Source organism: Notamacropus eugenii, chromosome 4 (assembly GCF_028372415.1).
Source record: "Notamacropus eugenii isolate mMacEug1 chromosome 4, mMacEug1.pri_v2, whole genome shotgun sequence".
Lineage (NCBI taxonomy): Eukaryota > Metazoa > Chordata > Mammalia > Diprotodontia > Macropodidae > Notamacropus > Notamacropus eugenii.
Window position 1 is genome coordinate 425029906 of NC_092875.1, and position 18040 is coordinate 425047945.

The 18040-nt window shown below is 37.0% G+C and overlaps 1 protein-coding gene across 6 annotated transcripts in view; it reads left to right on the plus strand.

Annotated features, from left to right (window-relative positions):
- The window catches only part of LMBRD2 (LMBR1 domain containing 2), a 59457-nt gene that overhangs the window by 30999 nt on the left and 10418 nt on the right, over positions 1–18040 (plus strand). For all 6 annotated transcript variants that reach the window (XM_072605810.1, XM_072605814.1, XM_072605815.1 and 3 more), the window contains 7 exons: positions 9176–9250; positions 12391–12504; positions 12793–12976; positions 14248–14429; positions 15107–15240; positions 16386–16491; positions 17659–17756. In XM_072605810.1, coding sequence (XP_072461911.1) covers positions 9176–9250; positions 12391–12504; positions 12793–12976; positions 14248–14429; positions 15107–15240; positions 16386–16491; positions 17659–17756 — 893 coding nt within the window. The remainder of the gene's footprint in view (positions 1–9175; positions 9251–12390; positions 12505–12792; positions 12977–14247; positions 14430–15106; positions 15241–16385; positions 16492–17658; positions 17757–18040) is intronic.

Here is an 18040-nt window from a genome sequence, read left to right on the forward strand (position 1 = left end):
ATTCATATCAAACATTTTCACCTTAGTCGTGGTATAAAGAAGAATTAGAACTAGTGAGAGGAACCATGAGATAGAAGAAACAAAACAACAAAAGACAAGGAGGGCACATTGTATTCTGCCTTCTGTATCCAGACTCCAGAGTTCTTTCTCTGGATGTGGACGGCAATTTCCATCATGAGTCTTATGGGGTTGTCTTAGATCCTTGCGTTGCTGAGAAGAGCTAATTCCATCAGAGTGGATCATTGCACAGTGTTGCTGTTACTGTGTATAATGTTCTTCTCGTTCTGCTCATTTTACTCAGCAACAGTTCTCATAAGTCTGTCCAGATGTTTCTGAAGTCCGCCTGCTCATCATTTCTTATAGCACAGTAGTGTTCCATTACATTCATATACCACAGCTAGTTCAGCCATTCCTTCAATGGGCATCCCCTCAATTTCCAATTCTTTGCCATCACAAAAAGAAGTCCTATAAATATTTTTGTATATGTGGGTCTTTTTCTCATTTTTATGATCTCTGGGACGCAGACCTAGAGATGCTATTTCTGGGTCAAAGGGTATGCAGAGTTTTATAGCCCTTTGTGCATAGTTCCAAATTGCTCTCCATAATGGTTGGATCAGTTCACAACTCCACCAACAATGCATTAGTGTTCCAATTTCCCCACATCTTCTCCTTTATCATTTTTCCTGTTTTGTCATGTTAGTCAACCTGATAGGTATAATGTGGTACCTCAGAGTTGTTTTGATTTGCATTTCTCTAATCCATAGTGATTTAGAGAATTTTATCAATGTGACTATAGATAAAGCTTTAATTTCTTCCTCTGAAAACTGCCTGTTCATATCCTTTGACCATTTATCAATTGGGGAATGACTTGTACACTTATAAATTCAACTCAGTTCTTTATATATTTTAGAAATGTGGCCTTTATCAGAGACATTGACTGTAAAAATTGTTTCCCAGCTTTCTGCTTCCCTTCTAATCTTAGTTGCATTAGCTTACTTCGTGCAAAAACTTTTCAGTTTAATGTAACCAAAATCATCCATTTTGCATTTCGTAATGTTCTCTATCTTGTTTGGTCATAAATTCTTCCCTTCTCCATAGATATGACAGGTAAACTATTTCTTGCTCTCCTAGTTTGCTTATAGTATCAGTCTTTCTATCTGAATCATGTATGCATTTGGACTTTGTTTTGGTATAGGGTGTAAGATACTGATCTATGCCTAGTTACTGTTTTCCAGTTTTCCAACAGTTTTTGTTAAATAGTGAGTTCTTACACCAGAAGCTGGAGTCTTTGGATGTATCACATAGTACGTTACTATAGTCATTGACTGTTTTTTCTTACCTACCTAACCTATTCCATTCATCCACCGCCCTGTTTCTTACCCAGTACCAAGTTTATGATTGCTGCTTTATAATACAATTTAAGATCTGGTGCAGCAAGGCCACCTTCACTTGCATTTCTTTCTATTAATTCCTTTGATATTCTGGACCTTTTGTTCTTCCAGCCGAAATTTTTTATTGTTTTTTTCTAGCTCTGTAAAATAATTTTTTTGGTAGTTTAATTGGTACAGCACTGAATAAGTAATTTAATTTAGGTAGAATTGTAATTTTTATTATCTCAGTCCACCCATGAGGAACTGATATTTTTCCAATTATTTAGATCTGACTTTATTTGTGTAAGAAGTGTTTTGTGATTGTGCTTGAATAGTTCTGGGTTTGTTTTGCCAGGTAGACTCCCAAATATTTTATAATGTCTACAGTAATTTTAAATGGAATTTCTCTTATCTCTTGCTGTTGGACTTTGTTAGTAATATATAGAAATGAAGGTGATTTATGTGTGTTTATTTTATATCCTGCAACTTTGCTAAATTTGTTTATTGTTTCAAATAATTTTTTAATTGATTCTCTAGGTAAACCAACATATCACCTGCCAAGAATGATAGCTTTGTTTCTTCTTTGCCTATTCTAATTCTCTCAGTCTCTTTTTCCTCTGTGGTTGCTAAAGCTAACATTTCTAGTACCATATTGGATAACAGTGGTGATAATGGACATCCTTGTTTCACCCTCGATTTTATTGGAAATGCTTCTAGCTTATCCCTGTTACATATAATGCTTGCTGATGGTTTTAGATAGATGCTATATATCATTTTAAGGAAGACTCCATTTATTCCTATGCTCTCTAGTGTTTTTAGTAGGAAGGGGTATTGTATTTTGTCAAAGGCTTTTTCTGCATCTGTTGAGATAATCATATGATTTCTGTAAGTTTTGTTGTTGATATCGTCAATTATGCTGATAATTTTCCTAATATTGAGCCAACCCTGCATTCCTGGTATAAATCTTACCTGGTCATACTTTATTATCATCAAGATAAGTTGCTGTGATCTCTTTGCTAATGTTTTATTTAAAATTTTTGCCTCTATATTGATTAGGGAAATTGGTCTATAATTTGTTTCTCTGTTTTGGCTGTCCCTGGTTTAGGTTTTAGGGCCATATTTGTATCGTAAACAGAACTTGGTGAGGCCCCTTCGCCTATTTTACCAAGTAGTTTATGTAGTATTGGAATTAATTTTTCTTTAAATATTTGATAAAATTCACTTGTAAATCCATCTGGTCCTGGAGATTTTTCCTTAGGGAGTTCATTGATGGCTTGTTCAATTTCTTTTTCTGAAATGAGATTATTTAAGTATTTTATTTCCTCAGGGTGGACTCTTATTGTAGAGTGGTGGGAGCTAAGACTAGAAGAGTAGATAGGGTCTTCATATCAGGCTAAGAACTAGAGAGAAAGATATTAGAACAATGTTGTCAAGAAGAGATGAGACCCTCGAAGGAAGATGTTTGTAGTAGGGGTAGAGAAGACAATACAGATGCCAGAAATATTATGGTCCTCCTGTCCAAACCCTTTACATGACTGGCTGCTTGTCATGTAATTCTTGCTTTAATACTTCCAGTGGCAGAGGGAACATTGCTTTGCAAGGTAGTCTTTTCCTTTTTTGGATGGCTCCAGTTGTTGAGAACTATATCAAGCAGAAATGTGTCTGTAATATATTTTTTGTTGCTTTCTGGAGATTAGCAGTAAACCTAATGCTGTCTGTCTTTTGGGGGTGAGGAGGAGAGGCAAGGGCCTTGGCATTAAGAACTTTCTTTTTAATAAATTTAAGTTTTTTCATTTAACAAAAATCAATTTTTATCCCTTCCCATCTCCCCATTGGAAAAAAAACCCCACAAAATATGCAGAGTCAAGTGCAACAAATTCTCCCAAGCCTAGTACTATCTGTCTTCTCCATAATGGCCTTTCATATAGAAATAGGAAGAAATATATGAAGACAGCTCTCATTCCCTACTGGGTTGTCTTTTCAATCTTAACACCTCCAGTTCCATAACTCAGTATGTCATAAGATAATAGCATGCTTTGAAACTTTCTGGTCATCCTCTGTACATTTAATTTTTCATTGTCACACTTAAAATATAGCAACTTCAGTTGTGGTTTGACCAATATGACTTTTGTCTATTACTTTTCTTGTTAAAGACACTGTACTTGAAGCCTCAGTTTGCATTAACTCTTGTGGCAGTTATATTATACACTGTTAATTGACTTTAGAGTTGAAAAGGACCTTATAATTCAATCCAGAACAAACTCCTCATTTTATAGATGAGGAGACTCAGGTAAATTTATTCAAGATTCTACAGGCAGTGAGTGTTCTCTGAGCTTGGATTCAGTGCACTTTCTGCTACCTCAACTCCTGAAAAGCTTGAATGGTCAACTTAAACCCTATGCATTTTTCATCTGAGTTGCTATTAAGCCATATCTTACCTATCTTCAATTGTTACAGTTGAAATTCTGAATTTTAAGAATAGGACTTCAGGAAGAAAACAGATTTTTGATTGAACCTTTTTGTAAAATTCATAAGAAAACATCAGTAGAAATTTGGTGTAGATAGAAGCTCAGAGTCAAGTGAGAGTTCACCTTCATTTCCTATTAAGAGAACTGGCCCACTTTTTCACATGATTGAGATCCTTTTGAATTCTAGTACTTTCATTCAGTGTATTCACTCTCCTGCCCAGCCTCTGGGCCTGATTTAGGGTGGCTTTATTGGAGGTAGAATCAACAGGATTTGTCAGTTCCTCAGATGTGTGAGCCAGAGGTAAAGGAAAGACCAGAGATAACTGAGCTAATGAGACCAGGTGTGTAGAGAACACCAACAGAAGTATAAAAGTTCAGGGGGAAGAGTGGGTTTTCAAGATGAACTCGATTTTGGACAAGACGGTTTTGGGGTGCCATCAGGGTCCCAAAGTAAATCAGGATGTTGGAGCTCTGAAAAACAGTTGGGGATAGAGATAGATTTGAGTGGACTCTGCATAGAAGTGGTTCTTGAATTATGGGAACCAATGAGATCCCACAGGGAGAGGGTGAAACGAAGGACAAGATTCTAACACTTAAAAGAATGAGAAGGAGATGAGGAGCCAGCAAAAGAATCAGAAAAGGAGTTGTCATAACCATAAGAAGAGAACCCGGAGGTACATTGGCCAGGAAGTTAAGGAGAGAAGGATATTAAGAAGAGGTTAGTACACAGTGCTATTTGTAGAGAGTCCAAGGAAGGTAAGTGCAGGTTGGGAAAACCATTGGATTTAGTGATAAGGTGGTCATGAGGGGAATTGGAGATTAGTGTTTCAGTAGACTGCTGGGGTTTGGTACCTAGGTTATAAGAGATTTTGAGGTAGTATAGATAGCAAATACAGACTACTCTTTTATTTAAATTTTAATTTTTACAATTATTAAACTTTTTCTTCTCTCCCACTCTCCCTCCCCCCACTGGAAAAAAAAAAACAAATAAAAACCTTGTAACAAAGACCTAAGAGTATTGTCATAGTGGGTGCTAAAAATTATGTTGGTTTGAAGATTGGAAGGAATGGTGAGATGACAAGCGGACAAGGGATTCAAGGGTGAACACAGGCATTCTGGAAGTCTATGATCATAGGGTTATGGCTTTATAAGGAAAAAAGTGAGGGCAGAGCAGAGTTCAGAGATCAATACAATTAGTGAGCAAGCTGGTGGTGATAGGGAAGGAAAATTTTATGGAGTGAGAGAGGTGGAAGGACAAGAAATTGAAATTCCCCCTAGTAGTACAAGATTTTGGAGGAGGAGAAGTTTCAGATGGTACCAGGATATAGGACATGACTATTCTGATGTGTGAATAAATTAGAATGGAAGTAGGTAAAGCTCACTGAAGTTGAGGTTATTTTAGGAAGTTAAGCCTTCTGAAACATTCTACATAATGCTGTTACTAATTTTCCATTTCTAAAAACATATTGATAAAAACAAGACTTTTAAATGGGATCATATTATTTATAGAAGATACTTGTAGGGGCAGAGCCAAGATGGCGAAGTAGAAAGACGCACATACACATAGCTCCGAACCCACAAACCACAGAACGGCTAGAGGGGACCAAGCCAGGGCGAATTCTGCACCCAGAGACCACGGAATATTGGAGCGAGGGAGATTTCTGCTCCGGAGAGACCTGCAAACCTCTCGTGGGGGGTCCTTCGCGCCGTGGACTGGGCACCAGGACGGGGAGCAGAGTGCAGCCCTGCCGCGGCCACGACACCAAGAGGAAAAGATCCAAGAGGGCTACGGGGACGGGATCTCCAGCAGCCACGCGGGTCCCCCCACCCACAGAGGGACCTGCAAACCTCTCACAAAAGCTCCGTCACGCGGCAGACGTGGAGCCCAGCCCGGACCTGCGGCGGCGGCCGCGGCTCCGAGAGGCACAGATCTGAGAAGGCTCCAGAGACGGGATCTTCAGCGGCGGCACAAGCCCCCCCACCAACAGGTGACTGATGGGGGTAGGTGAGAGAGTCTCTTTGGTGGGTTGAGAGGGGAGTGGGGTGCCCCCATGGCTCGGGCCCCCCCCCCCCCCCCCGGAGATAGAAGCTGAGAGGCGGCTACAGACAGGGGCTCCCCAAACGGGCGGGAGCCTGGATCCATTATGGAAGGTCTGTGCATAAACCCCCTGAGGGAACTGAGCCAGAGAGGCGGCCCTGCCCCTGACCTCAGCACCTGAACTTAATTTAACACTGAATAGCAGCCCTGCCCCCGCCAAAAACCCTAAGGCGGGAAGCAGCATTTGAATCTCAGTCCCCAAACGCTGGCTGGGAGGACCAGGAGGCGAGGTGGGTGTGAGGAGAACATTCAGAGGTCAGGCCACTGGTTGGAGAGTATGCCAAGAAAAGGGAAAAGAAATAAAACTATTGAAGGGTACTTTATCAGAGAAAAGACACTTCCTCCCTTCCTTTCTGATGGGGAGGAACAATGCTTGCCATCAGGCAAAGACACAGAAATCGAGGATTCTGTGTCCCAGCCCACCCAATGGGCTCGGGCCATGGAAGAGCTCAAGAGGAATTTTGAAAATCAAGTTAGAGAGGTGGAGGAAAGACTGGGAAGGGAAATGAGAGGGATGAGGGAGAAGCATGAAAAGCAGATCAGCTCCCTGCTAAAGGAGAACCAAAAAAATCTTGAAGAAATTGGCACCTTGAGAACTAGCCTAACTCAGCTGGCAAGGGAGGTGCAAGGGAGGAGAAGAATGCTTTCAAAAGCAGAATTAACCAAATGGAAAAGGAGATTCAAAAGCTCACTGAAGAAAATAGATCTTTCAAAACTGGAATGGTACGGATGGATGCTAAGGACTTTATGAGAAAGACAGATATCTCAGAACATACCGCGCAGATTCGAAAAATGGAAGATAATGTGAAATATCTTATTGGAAAAACAACTGACCTGGAAAATAGAATCAGGAGAGACAATGTAAAAATTCTGGGACTACCTGAAAACCATGATCAAAAGAAGAGCCTAGACATCATCTTCCATGAAATTATCAAGGAAAACTGCCCTGAGATTCTAGAACCAGAAGGCAAAATAAATATTCAAGGAATCCGCAGAACACCGCATGAAAGAGATCCAAAAAGAGAAACTCCTAGGAGCATTGTGGCCAAATTCCAGAATTCCCAGGTGAAAGAGAAAATATTGCAAGCAGCTAGAAAGAAACAATTCAAGTATTGTGGAAATACAATCAGGATAGCGCAAGATCTGGCACCCTCTACATTGAGGGATAGAAGGGAATGGAATAGGATATTCCAGAAGTCAAAGGAACTAGGACTGAAGCCAAGAATCACCTACCCAGCAAAACTGAGTATAATACTTAAGGAGAAAAAATGGTCTTTCAGTGAAATAGAGGACTTTCAAATTTTCCTGATGAAAAGACCAGAGCTGGAAAGAAAATTTGACTTTCTAACACAAGAATGAAGAGAACCATGAAAAGGTGAACAGCAAAGAGAAGTCATAAGGGACTTACTAAAGTTGAACTGTTTACATTCCTACATGGAAAGACAATATTTATAACTCTTGAAACATTTCAGTATCTGGGTACTGGGTGGGAGTACACACACACACACACATGCACACACGCACACATACATAGAGACAGAGTGAATTGAAGAGGATGGGATCATATCTTAAAAAAAAAAAATGAAATCAAGCAGTGAGAGAGAAATATTGGGAGGAGAAAGGGAGAAGTTATATGGGGCAAATTATCTCTCATAAAAGAGGCAAGCAAAAGACTTATTAGTGGTGGGATAAAGAGGGGAGGCAAGAGAAAAACATGAGGTCTACTCTCATCACATTCCACTAAAGGAAAGAATATAATGCACACTCATTTTGATAGGAAAACCTATCTCATAATACAGGAGAGTGGGGGACAGGGGCACAAGCAGGGTGGGGGGGAGGATGGAGAGGAGGGCATGGGGAGGAGAATGCAATCAGAGGTCGACACTCATGGGGAGGGAAAGGACCATAAGAAAATAGAAGTAAAGGGGGACAGGATAGGATGGAGGGAAATATAGTTAGTCCTATACAACACAACTAGTATGGAAATCATTTGCAAAACTAAACAGATATGGCCTATATTGAATTGCCTGTCTTCCAAGGGGAAGGGGTGGAGAGGGAGGGAGCTAAAGAAGTTGGAACTCAGTGTTAGGACCAAATGTAATGTTCTTACCACTGGGTAACAAGAAATACAGGTTAAGGGGTCAAGAAAGCTATCTGGCCCTACAGGACAAAAGAGAAGATGGAGACAAGGGCAGGGAAGGAGGATAGAGGAGAGAGCAGATAGGTCACAGGGGCAATTAGAAAGCTCGGGTTTGGGGGGGGGAGGGGATAAAAGGGGAGAAAATTTGTAACCCAAAATTGTGTGAAAATAAATGTTAAAAGTTAAATTAAAAAAAAAAAAAAGAAGATACTTGTATATTTTCTCTTGTGACTTGTGAAGTGATTCTATAGCTTTTATAGGTTTGCAGGCAAGAAAAATAGGTTAAGAAGGAGCAGTGTCCTGCTATCACCAAACGCGATCGTAAATTTTCTTATCTTGCTCTAAGTAGTTCATACTATTTGCCAAGCAAAATTATCAGTTATCCACTAATGCTAAAACACAAAAGTATTTTGTTTCCTGTGCTGAAACCACCTGATCTTTCAGAACTTTTCTAGATCATTTTGGTCAGTCTTCTCTTGTTAATCAGATGTATGCATTTTGGTACCCAGACTTTGTTTTTATGGATCAGATTTTTTTAAAAAAATAAAACATACTTTGTGAAGCATTCGTAGACGTGTTCCGGATATTTGAAGGTACCTAATAATTGATCAGGTCATGGGAGGGTTTTACTGCCCTAGGGAATGTATTTCAACATTGAGAATAAAGGCATTTCAAAGGTTCCCTGAAGATGTTGTGCTGTGCTGCTTTTTTTATTGCATATTTGTGTAGTAGTTGTAACAATTACACGTTTTTCTGAGTTCATGCTCAATCATGATACGGAAGACGATGAATATAGAATATGAAAGTGTTAAGTAAGAAATTTGCATATTAAAATCTTGTGGATTTTGATTTTTGATTTGTCTTTTTAAACAGTAATGATTGATATTCATTGAAAGGAACTTTTTAAAATTCTATTACAAGAAACTGATGCAAACTTAAACTTCAAGGCATAGTGTCCAAAACAAGCATGGTAACAGAAAAAAATTAAGAAATTTGACATGGGAAGTAATTTGCACATTTATCATCTGTACTCTATTTACCTTTGAAGTTTAACCTCTTCTGAAGAAATTGAAATATTTGAATTTTTCTTGTTTTACAGGAAGTTCGAAAAGTGAATGAAAGTATAAAGTATAACCATCCTTTGAGAAAATGTGTTGATACAATATTAAAAAAGGTAACTAACTGGCTGTTTATATCCTAGATACTAGCTGTTTATGTATTTTCATTTTTAATGATAACAGATTTTAAGATTTTCTTCATAACACTTGAAAGTAGTTATAACTATTTAACTCTATAGCCTTTTCCAAGATTTTTCAAAATTTGTTTTTAGTGCCATGATTGTGATTGTGGATAGCCATCCTTAACCATGGGTCGCTGGAGAACATAAAAAGTGTATATTTTTTTCTTTTAATAGCTTTGGAAAGAATTTAGCTTAATTGAATTTCTTTTTCCTTGTTTCCACATTTATTTTTTTTCTTTTGTCATAATAAGCTTTACACAAAATGTTTTCACATTATTATGTAGTAAGCAATAGAGGGAGTGCCACAGTCAGTCATAATGAGTGTGCCCTGCTACATGTGAGGAGCAGTTGTTTCTTGTGTTCCTCACAATGCTCTTGTATATGGTACTTAAGGTATATCTCTAAAAATAACCATCTAATTATGTTTGCTTATTTCGCTCCCCCTTTGTCATCTCATAGTGTTTGCACAACATACAGCTTAACATATTGAGAGAATAGCAAAGAGTACTTTGATGCTTCAGTATTGTGAACTGGTATATCCAAGTAGTTCTAAAAATTGAATTATCTGAAGATTTACTAAATGTTTCTTCAGTAGACTTATTTAGGGGTATTGCTCTCTTTTCTCCTTCATATTTTTGCTACTTGTACAGTTATGTTGACTTTGGTAAAGGTGAAAGATGGTCACATGGCTTAACTCTAGCCTTTTTCTTTTTATATCAGTATCTTAAACCTCCATTGTTTCTGTGAGTTCTGTTAAACATGTCTCCATGGTTACTTAACTTGATGGATTAATTGATCTGTTAATTGCTTTCTACATTATTCTGTTATTGTTTGAAATGAACCATTTAGAGTTAATACACCTTGGATGCTCATGATTAAATAATGTGTTAGATTTATCCACATCCCTAAATTTTAAAGCTGTTGACAAATTTGTCATGTGTCTACTCTCTAGAACCCTAACACTACTAGCTTTGTTAATGGGAATTTTAAAAAATCTCCATACTTAGAAATAATATATGTGAAGATCATGCTTGTCGTGTTAATTATGTATTTGAGAAATTAATTTAAACCAACAAGTATTTTGAGTATAGAATGTAGTAGGATCTTTTTTTTAATAATTTTACCCATTTTTAAACATTAACTCTTTATGATAAAACATTTAGGAGTGTGCTTGTCATTCCTCTCATCTCTGTCTCCTCACTTTTTCTTTCTTACACTTTCCTGTTCTGTGAGTCTTCTCCACTGGCTTGTGTGTTCTTCCCTAACCATGTCCTGGCATCTCTGTCTCTGTGCCTTTACACTGGCTGTGCTTCACCCTTGGAAAGTTTGGCTCCATCACTACTGCCTCTTAGCTTCCATATCTTCCTTTAACATTCAACTGAAATCCCACCTTCTATGGGAGACTTTTCCCAGTCTTGTATTCATTTTTGATTGATTATTGATTATACATCCCTCAGCAGCCACTTCTCTGTTCCTCCCTCTCTCGAGACCTGTGCTTCATTTTTATTGATCTACATTTTGCAATCATCTCCTTTTTTCTTCTCTTGCTCACCAAAATCTCTTTACGTCTCTATTTATCCTCTGCTTTGTTTCAACCTCAGAGAAAGAGGTGACCTTTGTCCCTGCCATGTTACCAATACTTTTTCTTGTGCCCCAGAAGCTAAGCTCTTGTTTCCTTCAGGTACATGCCTATCATCACCTCTCACTTCTTCTGTCTTCATTCACTCCTTATTTGTTTGTTCTTTCCCTGATTTGTTACTTCCCCAATGTCTACAGATATGCTTGGGTCTGTAGTCCCTTAAAAAGTCTTCCGTGAACTCTGCAAACCTTCACCGTGTTTCCTTCCTTCATTATTAACATTGGATTTGGAGTTATAGCAGCCTCTCTGCCTTTGGTCTTGTTACATTAATTCCTTTGGACTCCAGTTTTTCCTTAACTGTTGTATGGATCTTTGTCCTAAGTCCTCTTCTCTGTTCACTCTCTCCCTTAAGGGTCTTGTCTGTTCCCATGGTTAAACTCTCAAATCTATGTATCTATGTATTTTGTCTCCTGAATTCATCTCTTAATTGCCCATTGGCCATCTCTGCCCGGGTGTTCTGCCAACACTTTGAATTCAACCTGCCCCTAAACTACAAATCATTTCTCTTCCTCCTGGACTTTCAACACTCAGGTTCAAAGTATCAGTCATCTTTCATTCTTCACTTTCCCATTTCACCCCAGTCATTTGCCAAGAGCTGCTGATTCTACCTCAACACATTGTTCCCGCAGATTCACCTGCTATCACCCTATTTCAGGTCCTTATCCCTGCTTTGGCTTTTGTAATAGTTGCCTTGTCCTCACTCTTTTCATTACATTCTTCCTAAGACACAGGTCTGACTGTCATTCTTCTGTTCAGAAGACTTCAGTGACTTCCCAATTTATAGCTTAAAACATTTAAACCTGACTTTTAGGCTACATTTTGACACTAGTCTGTCTTTTTAACCCTTTTTATTATATTTCCCTTCACATACTCAGTGTTTCAGATTGGAGTACCTACTGTTCCTTGACTTTTTGTCCATTACCTCTTGTTTCAGTTACGTTGTACAAATCCTCCACAGTACTTGGAATGCATGTTTCTCTCATTTCATAATCTCTGTCTTTCTTTAAGACTCACTGCAGGTGCCTCTGTGAAACTTCCCTGATTCTCCCCTGCCCTTCACTAGCTAAAAGTGTTATTTTTCTTTCCAGATTTTGTTTGTCTTGAATGTTTCTCCTTTTTCCCCCCTTCTCTTAACCTTGTCTTAGACTTAGTCACCTACCTGTCAAATCCTTCAGCAATAGAATGAATAGGGAACTTGAAAGCAGAAGCTGACACCTTTTCTCCATGTATCCTCCATACTTAACACAGTGCCTCATACAAAATAAGTGCATAATAAAAGTTTGTTGTTTTTTAATTGACTTCAAAATGCCAATCATGAAGCAAACTTTTTGAGAAAGTTAGCTATGATGGGAAATGCAGGTGTTTTCATTAAATTGGAAAACTATTTTCTATATATGCAAAAGTACTCATTTCAAAATATATATATTTCTAATAGTGCCCTACAGAATATCAGGAAAAAATGGGTAGGAACATGGATGACTATGAAGACTTTGATGAAAAACATAACACTTACCCAAGTGAGAAAAGTTTGGTTAAACTTCATAAGCAGGTAAAAAAATATATCTTAACCATTTCATTTATTAAAGAACGTATCTATTGCCCATAAATGTGGAATTTTTAGTTGTGTGAGTCATAAACTTAATTTGATCACGCTCTTGTCTTTTGTCCATTTCGCTGGTTACACATTATTCTGCAAGATTTGCTTAGATATATCAACAATCTGTCTTCACACATCATCAGTTTTTTTAATAATCTTCCTAACAATTTTTGTATTAAGCGTTCTGTATAATTAAAGCGTCTTGTGTTTAACTGGTTACTCCTATGTTCTTTCACCTAGGTCATTTATTCAGTTCAGAGACACCGTCGTACACAAGTACAGTGGCGAATTCTTTTGGAGCAAGCATTTTATCTTGAAGATGTGGCAAAAAATGAAACCAGTGCTACCCACCAGTTTGTTCATACTTTTCAACCACAAGAGCCAGAAAACAGATTTATCCAGTATTTCTATAGTCCCACAGTTGGTATGTGCTAAACTGTAAACTTCAAAAGTAATTGATATTTAACTCCCTATTTTCCTGTTTTTATGCCTATATTATTCCCAGTTATGTATATAATTTAATTATTCCTATTTGACATTTATTTCCATTTATGCTATATTGTAAGTATTCATCAGTGTTAAGTCCCCCCCAAAAAAACTCACAAGTACTATAGTATTCTTCATTTAATTTAGTCATCCTCATAATTCTGCATTATATAATTAACTGTATACAAATAATGAAGACATTTTCTTTGCACCATATTAGCTATAGTGTCGGGAACTAAAATGTGAAACAATCGATTCTTCCAGTTTGGAGCTATTTTGTTCTAATGCTAGGCCGCACAGTAGAGTGCACAGTGCTTTATCCTTTTCAGTTTGTGGTATAATTTTGAGACATACCAAAGTGCTGCTTGCCCATTTGTCTTTTTTTATCCTTACATTACAATCTGGATACAAAATGTTCTCTGTTCTTGCCACTGTGTATGCCACTCCCCCTCAAACCCTCTACCCCAAGCCTTCTGCCAGTCCCTCTGATCACACATACATAAAAATCATCATCTCTGGTTGAGAAATGAACTTTAGTATTGACTGATTAAAAATAATTTTTAGTGTGTTGTCAGATGATTTGGGAAATGGGAATCAAAACTGATCGGAAAATAATTTTGTCTATAGTTACTTGCGTTTTAGGTATTTAACCAAATGGTGTAAACTTAAATAGATTTTTCTTGATATGTACAGCCTTATACCTACAGAATTAATATTCGGAACAAACTCAGGTCTTGCTTGTGTTTTCTGTACCGACAGCTTAGTCTAGTCATCTACCTAATGATGAGTACATTTCAATAACATTTTAGTTTCATGTGTTATATTGTTTCCTATGTATCATTTACACTATCACATGAAACATCATAAATTCCTAAAACCATATGAATACAGGATTCACTAAATCCAAGCCTCCTCACAAACTGAGTTGCTAAGTCATCCTTTCTTTTCAGCCATAATTAACCCACCAGCTAGGGAAATATTCTTGAAATACTTAACTATCCTTGATGCGAAGGGGAATTGTACCTGTGTTTTGCCGTAGCCTCTGACAGATGAGAGAGTTCTGCCTCCTCCTTCTGTCCCTCCGTAACCTTTGTGGCCTGTGGGATAAAGCGTTTTATCTGAGCTCAGAAACAATTTAAGTGAAATGATGACATTTGCTTTTGCTTTTTCTGAGCCCTTTTAACCTTTTAATTTTCTTCTGTTTTCCAGAATGGTACTGGGAATGTCTCTTGAGGCCCTGGTTTTACAGGATACTTGCAGTTGTTTTGGCCATCTTCTCTGTGATTGTCGTATGGTCAGAATGCACATTCTTTAGCACCAAACCTGTCTTATCCCTATTTGCAGTCTTCATACAACTGGCAGAAAGAACATACAATTATATATATATTGAGGTCAGTTTGTCATCTGTCATACACTAGTGCTTATCAATATATAATAGTAACTCATTTATGGATCACTTTATGATTTGAAAAGCACTTTCCTTACAAAGACTGCTTATCTCATATAACTTTTTTATTTCACATTCTCCTTTTTATCAAGTAATAATGAAAGGCAAGAAAGATTCTAATCTATTATTTGAAAATAATTTATGTCATCTACAATAATCATAGGTAGTATACAGAAAGCCTAAAATATTTAAACTAAAATTTACTTAAGTTTTTGCAATATTTTGACCTTCTGATATTTATTTGTATGGGGAGTCATCAAGGAAATAGGATCCTTCATTTGCTTCGGTGGCTAAATGCAAAGCTTTATGATTTTAAATAGATATTGATCTGATCAAAATGTGTTCCCTTCATAATTTTAATTTCCTAGTTATAGCTTTATTCTGGTTTTTAAATCCATAATAATACTACTTAGAATTCTTTTCATCTAATTTATGGGTGATGTATAAAATGTTCTATTAAATCCATGTTTTTTATTGATATTTTGTTTTGACATAGTTCTTCCCAATGAAAACCATTATGAAACTTTCTGCAGAGCACATTTCCTGAAGACAGTTAGGCAAAACTTACTTATTATGATTGTATAAGTCAGTTAAATATAACAATTTTTCCTTTGCTTTCAGATTGCATGTTTTCTTTCCATCTTCTTCTTAAGTATCTGTGTTTATTCTACTGTCTTCAGGATCCGTGTATTTAACTATTATTATTTAGCATCACATCACCAGACTGATGCTTACAGTCTTCTCTTTAGTGGCATGTAAGTACATGGTGATAAAAAGTGCCATAAAAATCTCTCAATTTACACGTTCTTGTATATACCTCTTTATATGTTATTGTCTTTAGACACCGTGCAAGTAACTGTTGGTAGAAGAAATTCTTATTGATAAGTCAGTGATGGTAACTGCTTTAGAAGTCAGAGACACGTTTAAACATATGGTACAAAAATGTCACATCATTGCCTGGAGTGCAGTTGGGTCTCAATTGAGGGCGTTAATTAGAATATCCTGTTTTCTCAGGGACCAGAAAATCAGTATTGTTAATAAATGTTTATTGAGTTAAATTGAGCATTGAAAGGTCCTTTACCTTGATCTATGCCTAGAAATAGATGGAAATTATGACCATCCCTAGATGGAATGATCTGTCTTGGTAGATAGTAGGTTTCCCATCACTTAACAGTGTTCAGGGGAAGACCAGGTGATTACTTGTCAGACAGGAAAAATATTTGCATGGGGCAGGAAATTGAACTAGATGAACTCTTAAGATCTTTGCCACCATTAAAATTATGTTAGCTGAGATTTCTTAGATATACAAAAGAAGATGGGGATTAAGAAAGGATTAGACTTAAGAAAGAAGACAGAGGGACGATAATTGATAAAATTTATCTTTTGATCTGCACATGACTGGATGCTGTGGCAGCTCTGTGTACCTGTATTTTGTTCTCTGATAAAAAAAATTACCAATGTAGTTTATGTGCATTCAACACAAGTGACCTGTGAATGTATTTACAAACTGGTGTCATGCTGCTGAGAGCAGGTGTAGACTGGAGAATTAGAGGGTACAATGTTACATTCCTGAAGCTACTGCTCCCTCTCTACAGTGTTCTCCTCCAGCTCCTCCCCCCCCACCCCCCAGTTTGCAGTGGAAGCACTAGCGAAAGCAGAAAGGCAGCCTTTGAAAGTTATGACTAGCAACTTTTTCAAAATGATCCTTAAATAGATAAGGGCAGCTTGTGTTCAAAATCCAAACTAAATAGTCTTGTTAAAATACTGTCTTGTTGATAGGAAATTTTGTCAGCAAAATATTTTTCAAGTGATTAAAGAATTGTGTTTGCCTAATTATAGTTCGATTTTTAAGAATTTACTATGTATGTATACTTTGTTTAAAAGCCCTCTATTACTGCAGGTTATTCTGTCGTTTGACTCCCCCTTTGTGTCTAAATTTTTTGGGCTTGACACACATGGATTCAACAATCTCTCACCAGGATACTCAGCCAACTGCTTATACATCAGTAAGTAAATGGAATATATTGTACTACAAATTCAATCAGAAGAAGTGTAATATAATACTAAGGAAGGTCACTTGACTAATAACTTGCATAAGAAATATACTAAAGTTTATTCCTTGTGTAATTAGTGATACAGAATCTTATCCTTGTGGTTTCTTGGTTCAGGGTTCTAATTTTAATTACAGCATTTTCTTTAAGTTTACACAATTGATAATTCTGAGCAAGTAGTTAAAATTTTTTAATTTTTAACTTTTTAATTTAATTTGTTTGACCTCTGAAGCAAGTAGCCTAACACTGAATAGTGAAGCATCCTGTTTGAGGTTTTAATTGTTTTTGTTACCACTGGGATCACTCCTGGGTGGGAAGGAGCTTCTGTGGGAAGCATTGTCACTGTATGAGCTGTATGCAAAATGCCGTAAATACCCACATACTGTAGTCACTCTGCTGTCTTCTCGCTAGATCATTGTAACAGAAAAGTATACACACAGAGGAAATGCTCAGATGACTGTAATTCTCCCCAATCTTAGTAAATCTCACTGCTAATCCAGAAATTCCCCAAAACATCTGTGTTTTGCAGCTAGCCTGCCATGTGCCAGTAAAGTTATATGATAGATACATTTTCTCCTTCAGTTTCTTGCTTTAAATAACACCTACAAGACTTACTCAGAAAACAACTCTACCCAGTCTTGCTTGATTTTCTTATTTTCCTTGTTAACAGGTTTAATGTTCAGATTATCTCAAAATAGTGCTTATTTTTGTAGTCTTGCCATACAGTTATTTTACAGCCAATTATGACATTACCATAAATATTTGATAAGCCATATTTGAAAGGAGAATAACAGTTTAGATATCCAAACCAATTAGTAAGGACATAACTTAGTGTAATGAAAAGGACTCTGAATTTGAAGTCAAAGGACTTGAATTTAAATCCCAATTCTGCCAAATCACTACCTGTATAACATGTTACCCAGCTTCTCTAGATTTCATAGAGGAAGTTGGATTTCAATTACTCTGAGTTCCTTCTTGCTCTAACTCTGTGATCCTAATGATGTGTTTCTTCCTATTGAAAAGGCAAGTTTGTTGTAATTTGGTTGGTAATCAATATAGACTTTTTGTATTAATGTACAGGGAGAAAAATCAAACTAAATTTATTTTTTTCTTTTATTTCAGATTATGGGTTCTATGAAAGTACTATCTTTTATTGCTGACGGATTCTATATTTATTATCCTATGTTGGTTGTGATTCTCTGTATTGCTACTTATTTTAGGTAAGAAACTTAAACTTACAGCATGAACATTAATTTTCTTCCTTATGTCCTTACCCTAAGCTGGATACCCACTTTCTTGGGAATTAAGATATTCACTAGATCTACAGTGATGTCATAGTGACGTCATTTTGGTCTGCTTCAAGCACAAACGACGACAGCCAATCAGATCTGCTCTAAAGAACCTACCTGGCGTGACAGGAGGGAGGGTTGTATTGTTGTAGCTCTGCTTGATTTTATGTTCCACAATAAATTCTAAATGTTGTATATATTACCTTAAAATTATG